General features: G+C 52.3%; 1 protein-coding gene across 1 annotated transcript; it reads right to left on the bottom strand.

The window, feature by feature from the left end:
- Positions 1 to 654: 654 nt before the first annotated feature.
- On the bottom strand, positions 655 to 14,715 carry PLVAP (plasmalemma vesicle associated protein). Its single transcript, XM_012535783.3, has 6 exons — positions 14,251 to 14,715; positions 8,561 to 8,657; positions 7,730 to 8,442; positions 5,730 to 5,787; positions 5,513 to 5,594; positions 655 to 1,296 (listed from the first exon to the last, which is right to left on the bottom strand). The coding sequence occupies exons 1-6, from the start codon at positions 14,617 to 14,619 to the stop codon at positions 1,290 to 1,292; spliced, it is 1,326 nt and encodes a 441-aa protein (XP_012391237.1). The 5' UTR covers positions 14,620 to 14,715; the 3' UTR covers positions 655 to 1,289.
- Between the last annotated feature and the right edge of the window lie 1,269 nt (positions 14,716 to 15,984).

The following is a 15,984-nucleotide window of genomic DNA, read 5'->3' as shown; positions in this document are numbered from 1 at the left end:
TCCTCTAATGTGCAAAATTTCCCCGGCTTCCTGCTAATTTAGTGATCAGTCAGTTGAAGTGCTCCCTAATTGGACACTGGTGCCCTTTCTAACATCCCATCTTCCCACCAAAAAACCTCAAACAAAACAAACGCCTGGGACTTTTGTGATATTGTTCTGGAATCATTTTGGTGAGGAGGAGTTACTGCAAAACAGGCTGTGGTACCTCAGTAATTGTTGTCTGTACCTGGGGGAATCTCTGCAAACCTAGCAAAAACAAAAGCTACAAATAGATAATCTGCTTTTTCAGAAACCGCTTTTTATTTGTATTTATTTAAGAAACTGCTTTTTAAATATATGCTTTTTAAAAAAATAGGAAAAAAAGCTGCTATTTTAAACAAACACTAAATTGACAACAATGCTGTCACAATGTGGGGTTTTGTAGGCATTTCATGAAACCCTTATTGACTATGATTTTGCCATTTCTCTTCACATATGGAGATGCCTACCGCTTGGGGGAAGCTGGTGTCTACTCACGTTTGCTCCGGGTTGAAGGGTCTTCTGACCTGGCGATGGGATTCTTCAGCTTTCATCTTATTCCTAGTTTTTTTTTTTCTCACTCAGAGCCTGATGGTACCTTTTCAAAGCAGAAATCATGACTCTGGAGTCTTTGAAGGGATTTGATAACATTTATTTAGTGCCACTAACATTTATATGGGTCACAGGCAGGGCTGGATATGGAGGGGAGAGAGAGTGAAGGGGCAGCACCCTCGTGGGCTCTGAGGGGTCCCCTGGACCAGATGCTCCCTCTCTCGGGGGCCTGGAAACTCTCAGGGGAGGACGAAGGTGAATGTCTTCCTGTTCTCACTCCCCCAGACCTGGAGCGCTAAGATGCTCCAGCTGAGTATGGGATGCTGTGGGTGCCTTGACCCGCGTGCACAAAGGGATGTGATTTTGGGCAAGGGCTGGGCAGAAAGTGCATGTGTGATGTCGCCGTGTATCTCTGTGATGTCATTGCCTTGTCTCTGTGACGTCACCACCATGTCTGTGTGATTGATGTCATTGCATCTGTGACGTCGTCCCGGCATCTAGGGGGTGAGGAATTGTGTGGTGCGGAGAGAGTGTTAGGGGGTGTGGGTGCGGTGTGGCGGAGGATGAGCAGAGGACGCAGGCCAAGGGCGCCCCCTTTGTCGTGCGTGCGTTATCTGACTCCACCCTGGCTGTGTCCCTCGCCGTGGGCGTCTCGCTGCACCTAGTCTCCAGACCGGTGAGTCGGGGCCACCCCTCGGTCCTCGGGGCCTAGAGCCTCCTCAGCCACTGGGGCAGGAAGGAGATGGGAATACAATAGTCAGTCAGACAGACAGACGGCAGGACAAACCTCGCCTGGGCCTGCCTCTTCCCCTGGGCCCCTTCTTGTTCCCAAGAACCCTAGGGCTCCTGCCGGTTTCAACCTGCCCTTAGATTTCGCCTTGTTGAACCTCTGTGGGACAGGTGGGACTGAGATGTGTGCCTATCCATTATATAGACTGAGGTTCAGAGGGGCCGCCTCCTGTGCTCCAGGCCTCTGTTGCAGTCTGTCTGACTCTCTCCCCTTTGCTCCCTAAGGCCCTGGAGATCCTGGGTGTTTGCCCAAAGTCCCCGGCCCCCCGGCCCCCAGGCAGGCCTCAGTTTCCCTTTTGGTCTACACAGAACTGACCTAGACCTGGCCCCTCACTCATTCCCAGGAGGGTTTTTCTAATGAGCCTGCCCCTACTCACATGCTCCCATGGCTCCCCAGCGCCCTTGGGACAAAGCCAGATCTTCCGTATCTGGCATTCAAGGCTCCACCCACTCTGCCCCCACCAGGCCTCCCCACTGGGGAATCAAAACCTGACAAAGTACCCCCCAAATTCTCAGAGCCATCACTTCACTTCCGCCCCTCCCCCTTGCCTTTGCAGGAGCCATCCCGCTGTCTGGGATGCCCCTCCCCCTCCCAGGCCTGCCAAAGGTTCTCACGAGGGGTCAGAGGTTGGCTCAGAGGCTGTTTCCTGATGGGGGAGGTGGGGGCCTCTTCCAAGTCCTGCTTCCGCTGGCCCCCTCCCTTCCTTCCCTGGCTCTTCCCTGGGGCCCCCGCAGCCTCACGTTCCTTGGCTGGCTCTGGTGCCCCCCTTCCCAGCTCCAGGCTCTGTCCTCTACCAGAATTCACAGGCTCCAAGGCAGCCCCGACAGACATCCTTTAACTACTGCTCACCAGCCTGCAAGGGAGGGTCATCCCTGGCCATTTTCAGAGACTGGGGCTCCTAAACCCCATCGCTCATCTGGACCAGCACAGTCGCCTTCACCCCTGTCTCAGGTTCCCACCTTCACCCTCCACAACAGCGACCAGAATGAGCCTGTGAACACCTGAGTCGGGTCACATCCTCTGCTGTTCACAGCCTTCCCAGGGCTCCCAAAGTCCTCACTGCAGCCCCAAGGCCCTGCCTGATTTATCCTGACCTCACCTCCTCCCACTGTCCCCCCGATCACTCAGCTCCAGCCACACCAGCTGCCTCACTCAAACTCACCGGGCATGGATGGTCCTGCCTCAGGGCCTTTGCACGGGCTGTGCTCACTGCCTGGTGCACCCTTCTGAGAATCCCCTCATGGCTCCTCCCTCATCTTCTTTAGTTCTCTGCTCAAATGTCACCTCCTCAGTGAAGCCTGCCCTGGCCCCGCCCCCACCCCACCCCCGTGGAAAATTCCAACCTCCTCAAGCTCCCTCATCCCTTTTCTGTTTCACTCATCACCAAGGGTCCCTATCATGGCTCCCTCATCTGGTTTGTCATCCACCTCCCCCACTAGACTGTCAGCCGCTCGAGGGTGGGGATTTGGATTTCTGTGCCTTATTCCTCCCTGTGTCCTCAGCACCCAGCAGCTGCTCAAGAAATATGGGTTGAATGAAAAAACAAACGGTCATAGTGATGGCAGTGAACTTGAATCGACACTCACTGTGTGCTCGGCTCAGAGCCAGGGCTGAGCTCCCATCTTCAACCTTCCACATTGTGACTTGTGCCATCTCCAGCCACGTAGCCGCTACACCAATATTCACTTAATATTTGTCTTCACCTCCACTGTGTTGTGTTTTTTTAATTTAAATAAAGTGATCTCCAAAGGATACTCAGTCTTACCAAGTAAAGGAAAGCTGGTGCATTTGCCATTAATAGAAAACCACTTAAAAGTGTTCAATGAAAAAGCAAGACCATGTTCTCAAGTGCAGCTGACGCCGGAGCCTGGTCTGCCCTCCCTCTGTGACTATGGGCGAACTGCAAGGGTCTGGGAGGCATTAGGGTGAGTTAGCAGCAGCGCAGACTTTCTCGAGGCCCGGAAGGAGTGAGTGGAAAAGGAATCAACAGTCCCCATCATGGGGTGGGTGATTTGATGCGGGGCCTCGGATCTGGTCCCCTGTTGGGTGCATATAAAATTTGGACGTTACGATTCAGTCACTCACTGGCTGTCCACTGAGTGCCTGGCCGAGCTGGGGCCCAAAACCGGAGCCGAAGACCCCAGCCTGCTCATGCCCGGCCCCTCTCTCAGAGGAAGGCAAATCAAGGCGGGAGCCCATGGACCAGAAGCCCTTCCTGTGACACTGCAGAGAGAAGCAGGAGGGGCACAGGCTTAAGTACACATTGTTTCCTCCGTGGCGGTGGGCGGGGGGGGGGGTACATCATTTGGGGTAAACAATGTCAAGAGCTTCCCCATCCTCAGCTGCGACCGGGACAGGCTTGGACTGGGAGCCTGGCTCCAGCCCTGACTTGCTGACGCATGACCCCGGGCTGATCACTTCCCTGGGGCCTCAGTTCCCTCCTCTGAGAAATGGGGATAATAATAGAACCTCCTTCCTTGCCATGATGGCTTCAGGCCAAGATGGAGAGAGGAAAACTGTTTGCTCAGAGCAGGGTCTTCTCCCTACCCCCTTGCTTCCCTCTCTGCAGGCTGCCCGAGGCTGAGGGATTTCTCCCAGGCAGAGCTATCCAGAGCGAGGGGACCCAGTTCCGTAAGGGAGTGAGCTCCCCGTCAGAGGGAGTATGTAAGAAGAGGCATAGTGAAGATGGAGCTGGGTGCGGAGGACCATGGGGAGTTAATGACAGACGTTTGGAAATCTTTTTGGCCCCAAGGGCCTTGTTTAGCATGCTGGGGCTGAAACAGACCTAGCTTCACAGTAGCCTGGTGGCAAAACTGTTGATGCCACAGGCTTTGGGATCAGAGGGGTCTGACAAAAATCCCACATACCTCCTCAAACCTCAGGTCCTAAACTACAAATGGGCTGCCCACCCTAGGTCAGCAGTGTGGTCCTGAACAGGGTAGGGGGTGGGGGGTTGGGGGGGGTGTAAGAGTGACCCTGGAGGGAGCACAGGGTGTTCTTGGAGCTGTGGTCTGAGTCACCTTCCCCGTGACGCACAGGGTGTCGTCCAAGAGATGACCAGGCCCTGGGAGGCAGTGAGGGGGTCAAAGGCATGGAGCCATCACCTGAACATGTGCCAGGCACACTTGATGCTCCCCACTGAGGCCCTGGGTTCCTTGCTCCTCCAGCCATGTGTGGACAGCACTTGATGGCTGGCAAAGCATTTGCATGCCTTTGATTTCAGACACCCCCCCCCTTTTTTTTTTTTTTTTGCAGTATGTGGGCCTCTCACTGTTGTGGCCTCTCCCGTTGCGGAGCACAGGCTCGGGACGCGCAGGCTCAGCGGCCATGGCTCACGGGCCCACCCGTTCCGCGGCATGTGGGATCTTCCCGGACCGGGGCATGAACTCGCGTCCCCTGCATCGTCAGGCGGGCTCTCAACCACTGCGCCACCAGGGAAGCCCAGAGACCCTCATGTTTATAGAAGTAGAAAGTGCGGCTCAGAAGGGTGGAGTGAGAGGCCCAGGGTCACTCTCGGACACTGCTGTCCCTCTTCCCCTTCCTCGGCTCTGTTCACTTCTGCCACCCTAGTCCGTCCACAGGGCCTTTGCCCTGGCTGTTCTTGCCACCTGGAGCACTGTTCCCCTTGCCTTCCCCCAGGCCAGCTCTTGTCTAGCCTCCAGCTCAAAGTTCCCTTCCTCATCCAGGCCCTCCCTTTCCTGTCTGGAGTCTGATCACCTAGGTTCATGTCCCAGCTCTGGCTGTGTTACCTGGGGCACGATGCACACCCTCTCTGTGCCTCATTTGCTTCATCCAGAAAGTGGGGATAACAGTAGCTCACCCATGGATTAGGATTCTGAGGATTAAATGAGTTAATTGGGCAGAGAGCTTAGGACTGTGCCAAGATCACAGTAAGCATCCAATCGTGGTAGGTTCTTGGTCACCCTGCCTCCTTCATTGTCTCTTTGGCCCACTACTCGGGAGTTTCATGAATGGAACTGTGTGTGTCTTGGTCACTGCTGTATCCCCTGGGTCCAGCATAGGGCCTGGTATACAGCAAGTGCTCGATTAAGGAAGCAACAAGTGTGATGCGAGCCTCCCTCCACCCCAGTCCTGTACCCAGCCTCATCCAAAGCCTGAGACTGAACTGTCTCAGCCTGTCCAGAGCCTCACCTAGCTGATGCTAAGACACTGCTGGCAGGGGGTCGCTGGGACTCCAGGATCCTCCTCTTGAATTCCTCCAGCCCAGCTGGGTCTGCCAAGAGAGGGAGGGGTCAGCCCCGACCTAATGCCTTAGTAACCATCCCCCCAGGGTCAGGGAATGGGCTGGCAACCCAGGATCCAAGGTGGAATCCGCCCCCCTCTCCTGGCTCTGCCCTCTGTCACTCACCAATGGGCGGGGGATTGGGGGCAGGGCCTGCAGGTCTTGGCACTGGTATTGACTGCGACTGTGGGAAGAAGGGTGAAAGGAGGTTGGTGGAGGCCAGGGATCCCAAACACGAGTCCCAGGGAGTTTCCTGCCTCTCCACACCCTTGGAGACCTGAGTTCCTTCCAGGGCAGAGAAAACAGACAGATACCCATGGAGAAGGACACGTGATGATGGATATATAATCACCTGTAGACACCTGCCTTCAAATGATCGGGGACTGCAGGGACCGGCTTCCCTTGGCAGCCCCCGGAGACCCCACTCTGCAGGGGTCCTGCCACGGTCTCCATTACAGCCTTGTGCCAGCCTGACTCCAATCCAAGACCCCATTGGAGTCCATCCACCCAACCCAGCCCCGCTCCAGACTGAAGCTGACCCACTCTGTAAACCAACTGGCCCTCGATCCTCAATGCCATCCCTTGAAGGACCCCGAGAGGATCCTTCCAAACCTGAAATCCAAAACCAGTTCTGAACTCAGTCACCTAAAATCAGATCCCAACCTGAAAACAGAACCTCCCTTAGAATCAAAGCCTGACCTTAACCCCGTCCCAATGACAAACCTGATCTGATCATAACTTTACATCTAACTCTGACCATAGCCCATCCCCTAGACCCAGCCGCTATGAAAAATCTACCCCCCACCCCCATTCCCTCAGTGCCAGCCTGGCACTCCACTACAGTCACCCATAAATACCTTCCCAATACCACGCTCAACCCCAGCTCAACCTCAGACCTCAGCCTCTACCTGAGTTAGAACCCCAGCCCAGCCTCAGCCCAAGATCAACGTCCACCCGGCTTCTACTCTAGACCCAGTCTTGACCTGCACTCGAAGCCCAGGCTCACCTAATCCTTCACGTCGAATATATCCTCACACCAGCCACCTTAAATGCAGCCCAATCTCAACTCCTAGCCCACGGTCAATGCCAATTCCAATCTTAATGCCCATGAAGTTCTGAATCCGCCCTTGGCCCCAAACTTCTAATCGTCTCTAGGCCCACCAACCACCTACACCCGCCTGAGCTTCCACTCCAGCCTCAACTGAATGCAATCCCAAACCCACTGAAACCCTAGATTCGCTCTTCACCAAATCCTTGATCCAAGAGCCACCCTGCAGGTGACCCCTGACCCAACTTTTCACCTTTCCTCACAATCCAAACGCCAAACTCGACCTAATTCTAAGACCAATGAAATCTTACATGGAACCCTAACCTTAACCCAAATCAACTCTAGACACAGGAGTCACCAAGAACCCACCTTGACCCAACTCTAACCACAAATTTACAGTCCACGTGAAGCCTTTCTCTAGACCTGCCTTAACCCTCACCCTAACCCCAGTATCACTTCCAGTCCTTAACCTGGTGCCCCCTGATCCTTCAACTCAACTCAAACCCATCCCAACCCTGACACCAACACTGGATGAGTCCCTAATCCTAAACTTAAGCCAATTTTGAGGCCCACCTGCCTTCCTAAACTCAACCCCCGTCCTTAACCCTTTCTTAATGTCATTCCCAATCCAAACTCCACCCCAAACCTAATGCCAATGAAATCCTTACTTTAATACATAACCACAATCCTAAAGCATTAGACGCACAGTCACCCATGTCTGATCTCAGCCTCAAGCCTAAATCCACCCTCAGTGTCTCAGCTCACCCCAACCCCAAAGCAACCACAATTCTAGATTTGCCCCTCACTCAACCCTGGACCTGACAGCCACCCGACCTCCAACTCCAGTCGTAACCCGACACCTTTTCTCAATGCTGATCCCCATTCCGAGCTCTGCCTCAATCCTGACATCAGTGAAACCAGTGAAATTCTCAAGTGAGTCTAAGTAACCCAACCTAGACTGGGAAGCCAACCTCCACACCAAGAAAAAAAAAAAAAAAAGTTCAACTTCAACATCACCATCAGCTTGGCCTCCAGACCCACCCCGAATGCAATCTGAAGCCAGGGACCTCTGGCCCACCTTCGCCTTGATGCAGGTGTCCAGGGCCGAGTTGCTGACAGCCAGCTGTATCTTGAGCTGCTCAGCCTCCCGCTTCTTCTCCTCCAACTCCTTGGCCAGGTTGTCACGCTCCTTCCGCAGCACTGCTTTCTCCTCCAGGGCCAGCTGGGTCTGCCGGGCACATTCAGCCTGGAGCTTGGCCTCCCGGGCCTGGGCCTCCTTCTCCACCTTCTCCTTGACCTCCTGACTGGCGCGCAGACCCTGTTCGGCCTCCAGCTTCTGGCGCTGGAGGTCCGAGTTCTCACGGGTCACACGCTCGATGCCAGCCCGCAAGCTCCGGGCCAGCTCCTCCACCTTGGAGCTCATGAGGGTGGGCATGTGGTCGCAGGTTCTCCGGATGGAGGGCAGTTCCGAGCCAAGGGGATGGAACATACTGTAGCCCAGGCTTTCAAGGGAGCGCGGGATGATGGAGTCCCTCCAGAGGTTGCGCAGCTCGATCTCAAACTTGTCCTTGTCCAGCGGGAGGCAGAGGGCCTGCACCTTCTGCAGACGGTCCTCGGCCAGCTGTCGCTCCTGCCGCTGCTGCTCCTGGGCTTTGCTGCACTCGGCCAGCTGTTCCTCCATCGCTCGCTTGCCCAACGCCAGACTGTCCTTGTCTTTGGTACATACCAGCTTCTCCTTTGCCAGCTCCACCTCCAGTGTCTTGGCTTTCTGGTTCAGTGTGAGGGCCAAAGCTAAGGGTATAGGACCATAAGAGTCAGGAAGGTTGGGGGCTGCCAAGAGACTGGGTGGGGAGTCAGCTACCCTGCTCTCCACTGTCCATAATTGTAACCCTAACCCTAACCCACTCACCATCGCAGCTCTTGTTACTTTCTTTGAGTTGTTCTTGGCATTGTTTCTCACTCAAGATGATGGCAGCCATGTATCGCTGGTTGTTCATGTAGATCACCTGTCCGGATGTGACACAGGACAGAGCTCAGTGTCCGGCTCCTGTGGGACCCCCTGCCCCCGGCGCTGCCCAGATTCTCAGGGCTGGGGCCTCAGATCCAACACCCAGGTGGTCTGTGTTGGCATAGTTCACAAGGACATGGCTTCTCTACAGGGGATGCTGGTCTGATCTTCAAAAGTTGTTATGATTATAGACAATGGACTACTACTCAGCCATGAAAAAGAATGACATTTTGCCACTTGCAGCCACGTGGATGGACCTGGAGGGCATTATGCTAGTGAATAAGTCAGACAGAGAAAGACAAACACTGTATGATGTCACTTATATGTGGAATCTAAAAAATACAACAAACTAGTGAATATAACAAAACAGAAGCAGGCTCACAGATAAAGAACAAACTAGTGGTTACCAGTGGGGGTGGGGGGAGGGGAGGGGGAATATAGGGGTGGGAAATTTAAGAAAGGGTATTATGGGATTGTATGAAATCATGTGTGTGAAACTTTTGAAAACTGTAAAGCACTATAGAATTTAAAGGATCTTCCATTCATTCAATTAAAAACAAAGTTAAAAGAAACCCCACCTGGACTTCCCTGGTGGTGCAATGGTTAAGAATCTGCCTGCCAATGCAGGGGACATGGGTTCGATTCCTGGTCTGGGAAGATCCCACATACCGTGGAGCAACTAAGCCTGTGCACCACAACTACTGAGCCTGTGCTCTAGAGTCCAAGAGCCACAACTACTGAGCCCATGTGCCACAACTACTGAAGCCCGTGCACCTACAGCCCGTACTCCACAACAAGAGAAGCCACCGCAATAAGAAGTCCGCACACTGCAACGAAGAGTAGCCCCCGCTGGCTGCAACTAGAGAAAAGCCCACGCGCAGCAATGAAGATCCAACGCAGCCAAAATAAATAAATTAAAAAAAAAACCCACCTCTTTCCCTAGGCATTTTAGTCAACCAAGATAAAAAAAAAGTTATGATTAATACTATTTGGCAATAAAAAGGAACAAAGCACTGATATATTCTACAACTTGAATGAACCTTGAAAACATTTACGGCCAATTAATAACGGATTTTGGCTGTGCTGTGTGGCTTGGGGGAATCTTAATTCTCCAACCAGGGATTGAACCTGTGCCCTCAGCAGTGAAAGCGCTGAGTCCCAACCACTGGACCGCCAGGGAATTCCCCGAAAAACAGATTTTTTTTTTTTTTTTTTGACAAGAATGCTGTTATGGGCTGGATTGTGTCCCTCACCCCAAATTCTCATGTTGAAGCCCTGATTCTCAGGACCTCAGAACGTAAATGTATTTGGAGACAGGGTCTTTAAAGAGGCAGTTAAGTTAAGATGAAGTCATTAGGGTGGGTCCTTGTAAGAGGAAATCTGGACACCCAGACATGCACAGAGGGAACATGATGTGAAGACACAGGGAGAAGACAGCCATCAACAGGCCAAGGAGAGAGACATGGAACAGATCCTGATGGGCCTGGGAAGGAAAGAATTCCGCCAACATCTTGAACGTGTGCTTGTGCGAAAATAAGTTTCTGTTATTTAAGCCACCTGATTTGTGGTACTGTAAGACAGGCCTAGCAAACTAATACAGATGCCAAGATCGTTTCATGGGAAAGAAGATTCTCTTCAACAAATGGTGCTGGCACAACTGGACAGCCACATACTAAGGAATGAATTTGGACCCCTACCTCACACGATATACAAAAATTAGCTCAAGATGGGTCCAAGACCTAAATGTAAGGGCTTAAGCTATAAAACTCCTTAGAAGAAAACAGGTGTTAACTCTGCATGACTTCAGATTTGGCAACGGTTTCTCTTAGATATGATACCAAAAGCACAAGCAACAGAAGAAAAAGCAGATAAATTGGACTTAAAAACTTTTGTGCATGAAAGGACAACATTAAGAAAGGGAAAAAAACAACCCGTAGATGGGAAAATATTTGCAAATCGTGTGTCTGATGATGAGAATAGTAACCAGAATATATAAAAGTAAACTCTTAGAAATTAATAATAAAAAACAACCCAATTGAAAACTAGGCAAAGCATCTGAATAGATGTTTCTCCAGAGAAGATATATAAAAGGTCAACCAGCACATCAAAAGACGTTCATCATCTTCAGTCATCAGGAAATGCAAATGAAAACCATGATGAGATATCACCTCACAACCATTAGGATGGCTATAAATAAAACAAAAAACAAGAATGGGCAAGTGTTGGTAAGGATGTGGAGAGACAGAATTCGCAGGCAGTACTGATGGGAATGTAAAAATGGTGGAGCCACAGTGGAAAGCAGCCTGGCAAGTTTTTCTAAAAGTTAAACATAGAATTACACTATGACCCAGCAATTCCACTCCTAGGTATATATACCCAAGAGCAATGGAAGCATATGTTCACACTAAAACTTGCACACAGATATTCACAGCAGTAGCGAAAAGGTAGAAACAGCCCAAGTGTTTCATCCACAGATGAATGGATAAAACGTGATCCATCCGTACAGTGGAATATTATTCGACTATCAAAAGGAATGAAGCATTGACACACGCTACAATGAGGATGAACCTTGAAAACATCATGCTGAGGGTGAGAACCCAGACACAAAAGGGCATATAGTGCATGATTCCATTTAAAGGAAATCTCTAGAGTAAGTAAATCCATAGAAACATACAGCAGATTTGTGTTTGTCAGAGGCTGGGTGAGGGGGAAGGGGAAGTGACTGCTGGTGGCGTTTCTCTTGGGGGTGATGAAAATGTTCTAAACTGAATTGTGCTGACGGTTGCCCAACTCTGTGAATGTACTAAAAATCATTGTTATGTACACATTTTTCTTTCATCTACACTTTTTTTAAAAATTATATACACTTAATTATTACTATTCTTTTTGGCCGCACCGCACGGCATGCAGGATCTTAGTTCCCGGACCAGGGATCGAACCCGTGTCCCCTGCAGTGTCCCCTGCAGTGGAAGTGTGAGTCACAACTGCTGGACCGCCAGGTAAGTCCCCGTTATGTACACTTGAAATGGGCCAATTGTATGGCATGTGAATTACATTTTAACTTTATAACGTTTTTTATGTCTTTAAAACTTTGGAACAGAACGCTCTGCAGAAATATAACAAGGAAAGGTATGAAGGGTGAAGAGGGTGTGCCTTTCTGTCACTTTTTGTCCTTACTCCTTTGGAAGCTGGCCCTGTCCTAATGACCTGGGCATGGGGGAGGACAGAAATAGCTCTGGAAGCTCCTGTGACGTCTGTTTTCAAAAGCCTTAACTACAGAAAGGGAAGATCTCAGGGTACGAGTTGCCTCCAAAGATGAAGTGCGAAAGAGGTTTTCTTCCAGTTGGAGGAGATAGCTCCCAAAAATACAGAAGTATTTTTCTGCACAGGTTCTCAGATGTCAAGATGACGAGAAGACTATTTACTTAGATCTAGTGCAATCCGACAATACAAAAAAAGTATCTTCTCTTGTTAAGGAGTGTTCAGGTACATCTTTATGAAGTAATTCAGGAGTCTCTCCCTCACTTTCCTGTAGCCATGGTTGCCCTGGACTCAGAGGGAGAGAACTAATTGATTAGTGAACAAGTATAAACAGTCTGAAGGGTTTTCTGGAATATTTGTTAGGACATAAAGCAAGGAAGCTCTCAAAGACTCATGGAGTTCCACCAAAAGACACAGGAGCCAGATTGAGGGTGTTCCTATGGCCTATTTCAGGATAATTTGACCATCAAAAAGATTATTACGAACGCTGAATGAAGAAAAATCCATGACAAAAAAAATCTCTCCCGCATGCGTCCTGGGTGGAGGTGCTTCCTTGACCCAGGCAGAGTGGGGCATACCCTAAAAAAAACACACTGAGTTAATTTCCCCTTTCTCTCCCAGGGTCTCAGAGCCAGAAATGCAACTGCATTTGCAGAGAATTTAAGAAAAAAATCCGTCTCATAGCACCACCAGGATCAGGGAAAGATCAAAATTCATACTTGGTACCATCAGACATGTGGGGCTGCCGTGGCAGGGGTGGGGCTACTCCCCAGCATCAGTGCCCGCTTCCTGGGGGGTCCTTGGAGAAAACCCTGAGGGGCTCCAGGACAGAGGAATTTGTCAACTTGTGTGTGGGGGGAAAGCTACGATTTTCAAAATTTAAAGTTGTAAAGAGGCAGATTCTTAGATTTCTAATATTCTACGATGGGGCCGTCCGGGATTCGGAGATGCGTGTGAATGTCTGAAACTTTATGATAAAAACAAAAAAAAACCCAAACCAAAAACAACAACAAAAAAGGGATTTCCCTGGAGGTCCAGTGGTTAAGGCCCTGCGCTTCCACTGCATGGGGCATGGGTTCCATCCCTGGTGGGGGAACTAAGATCCTGGCGCAGCATGGCCAGAAACGAAAAACAAAATCCAAAAAACAAAAGAATAAAACTTTATGATCCTGGGATTCCTAATGGCTCCTGGACCGGAAGACCATGCGTGTCCTGAAAGATTCAAAAGGGCCAGTTCCCGGGAACTGAGAAGTCTGAGGGAGCTGCCCTTTGTCAGGAGTGGGGAGCATTTGAGGGGGTACATGGTCCAGCCCTGTGGTCTGAGGGGGGACTTGCCTCATTTGGGGGTCTGAGGGGGACTCACCTTTTTCTGAGGATCTAAGGGGGACCGGCCCTGTCCTGGGGGAATGAGATGCAGAGACCTCACCCTTGCCTGGGCAGTTCTGAGGGGAGCTGTGCACATCCTTCCTGCCCAGTGGCAGGGTCTGGGTGGTCTGAAGCCCCAGTAAAGGCCTTTTCTTTCCACGGTCCCCTGCCCCAAACAGCCCAGACACCTCCTGTGGGAGAAAGAGAGCCTGCCCCTCTCCCCAACCCTTCCCTTCCCCTGCCCACCCCTTCTCTCACCCCATTCCAGCCAAAGCCTGAGGAGGCAACATCTCCTCAGTGTTCCCAGGAACGGGACCTCCTCAGAGGAATCGTGTATGTGTGAGAACATGGGGGATCTTGCTGAGTGCGTTTGACAGGAGCTGGGGGTACGAGGGGGGGATGACAGTCTCCATGAGACCCAGGGTTGCCCATTTCTGCTCCCTGCTGCCCCCCGTCCCCCAACAAGCCACCTCTTTTCTTAGGCCTCCATTTCCCCTCTGCAAAAGGGTTTGAAATCTTCTCCCTACCTCCTGGGACTCAACGAAGAGATAATATTTCCTAAGCGGACATCCAACCTCAGGCAAACCTGAACCATTCATACCAATTGCTAAGAATCCAACACTCTGAGCGTTTATTAAGCCAGCTCTTACTTGCAGCTAGTGTGTGCTGGTGCGTTCTGGGCGCTTTATACACATTAAGCCATTGGGCCTAGGTCTGACCACAGACCGGATGCCCAGTTCAACTTGAACTCCAGATAGACCACAAATCATATTTTAGTCTAAGTGTGTCCCAAGTATTGCCTGAGATATACAGACAAAATACGCATTGCTTCTCTCCACGGGCTCGGCACGCAAAACGTAGGGTCCGTGACTGTCCCTGTCTCATGAACGAGGAAAGTGAAACTCAGAGAGGTGAGGTGACCAGCCTGGGGTTCCCCGGGACGGGTGTCCGACCTGTGGACTTACCCGGTCGGCCTGACACTGGCGGAAGCTGGCGTTGATTCGGTCCAGGTCGCGGCGGGCGTTTAGCAGCATCAGCATGATGGCATCCTTGGCGCGGGAGGTGAGGTTGAGCTTCTCGGACAGGTTGGCCTGGGAGGCTGTGAGCCCCACCACCTGGCCGTAGAGGCCGTCAGCCCGGCGCTCGGTGGCCTGCAGGTTGGATTCGGTACTCACGTGCGCGTTGCCGTAGACCATAAAGAGGACAAGGCCCAGGATGATGAGGAATTGGATGAGCGAGACAAAGAGGAAAAAATAGCGCAGATAGTACCAGCAGCCCCTCGGGCTGCCCCCTGCCCGTGAATAGGGTCCCCCGTGCTCCATCGCCGAGCCCATCTCCTCCCAGCTTCTGCCCGGTGCGCCGGCACTGCTCTGCTGGCTGGTCTGCTCTGGGTGGTGGCTTCTGCCCCTTCTAGACCTTGCCACGGCAGGGGGGAGGGGGGAAGTGTTTATATTACTCCTCTTAATACTTCCTCTGCCTGGCTCCTTCCTGGCCAGGAGGAAACGGGGGCTGTGGGTTATCACAACACTCCCACCCAGGCTGTGAAGGGAAGGGGGGAGGGCACCGTGTCACGTCTGGGCCTCTCTGATTAACGCTGGGTGGGGCACCGGCGAGGGGACCAGGCGTTCTCGGCCTTGCTGAGCCTCATTTTCCCCACCTGCCCTTGCTTTGTGCCCAGAGCTTGTCTCACCTGCCTGTGACCTCATGTCAACATCCCCATCGTGGGGAGGAGGATACCGAGACGAAGGGAGGAGAAAGCACCGCCTGGGTGTCTCACTCTGGTCGTTCACAGAGCTGGACTCACCTCCCCTCAGGGAGGGCTGGCTACAGATGTGTGCCCATCTTACATGGCAGTGATGACTACAGGAGCTAAATTGTGCGGAGCGCTTAGCTGAGGGCCAGGCACACAGTAGGTGCTCAGTAATTGGCACAGGAAGGCCTCACAGAGGGCTGATGGGTGGATGGTGGTGGCGCGGGTTCCCCCAGCTGTCATCCCACCCAGTGCCCGGCTCGTGGAGGCGCTTAGTAAGCACAGGCAGCAGTGAACCTGGGGCCAGGGTGAGCTTGAGTGAGGGGCTTCTCCTGTCTCGGTTTTCCCCTCTGTGAGATGAGGTGGGCACAGTACCAGGTCCCAGGGCCGGGGAGGGGGCTGGGAGAAATGATTTGCCGTTGCTATTATTACTACCATTTCCTGCTGGAAACCTCATCTTGGGGCTCTGTGAGATGGTGAAGGGGAAGCGCCAGATAGAGGGGGTCAAGCTTCACTGTGGGTCACCCCCAGGTGGGCAAGGAAGGGGTTTCGGGACCAAGGAGCAAAGGATTCTGGGTATGCCCTCCTACATGTCCCCCCAGATTCAGGAGCTCCAGGGAAAACCCCTATGCTGGGTGATGCCAGAGGCCTCACCAAGAGCCCCAGGCCTGGCGGTGAGGGGTCCTCAGTCTTGGGGAGACAGAGTGGGACACAGCCCCTAGCCCCATGGGGTCAAGGCTGACAGGATCCGAGGGGAACGGGGCAAGGGGATGGAAAGGAGGCTGGACCATGGGTGGGTGACGATAACACAGTTGCTGTCCACTGCCTGTGGGGGGCACAGCAGGCTGAAGGCGGTGGCATGGGGACCCAGCCCCCTATTAACCAGGGTAGTGGAGTGGGGGGTAGTTGAGCGGGGAGGGGTCCTCCAGGGTGGTGTTCATCAAGGAGG

The sequence above is a fragment of the Orcinus orca genome, chromosome 3 (assembly GCF_937001465.1).
Source record: "Orcinus orca chromosome 3, mOrcOrc1.1, whole genome shotgun sequence".
Taxonomy (NCBI): domain Eukaryota; kingdom Metazoa; phylum Chordata; class Mammalia; order Artiodactyla; family Delphinidae; genus Orcinus; species Orcinus orca.
Note: the sequence above shows the minus strand (reverse complement) of the source record. Positions and strands in the feature narration are given on the sequence as shown.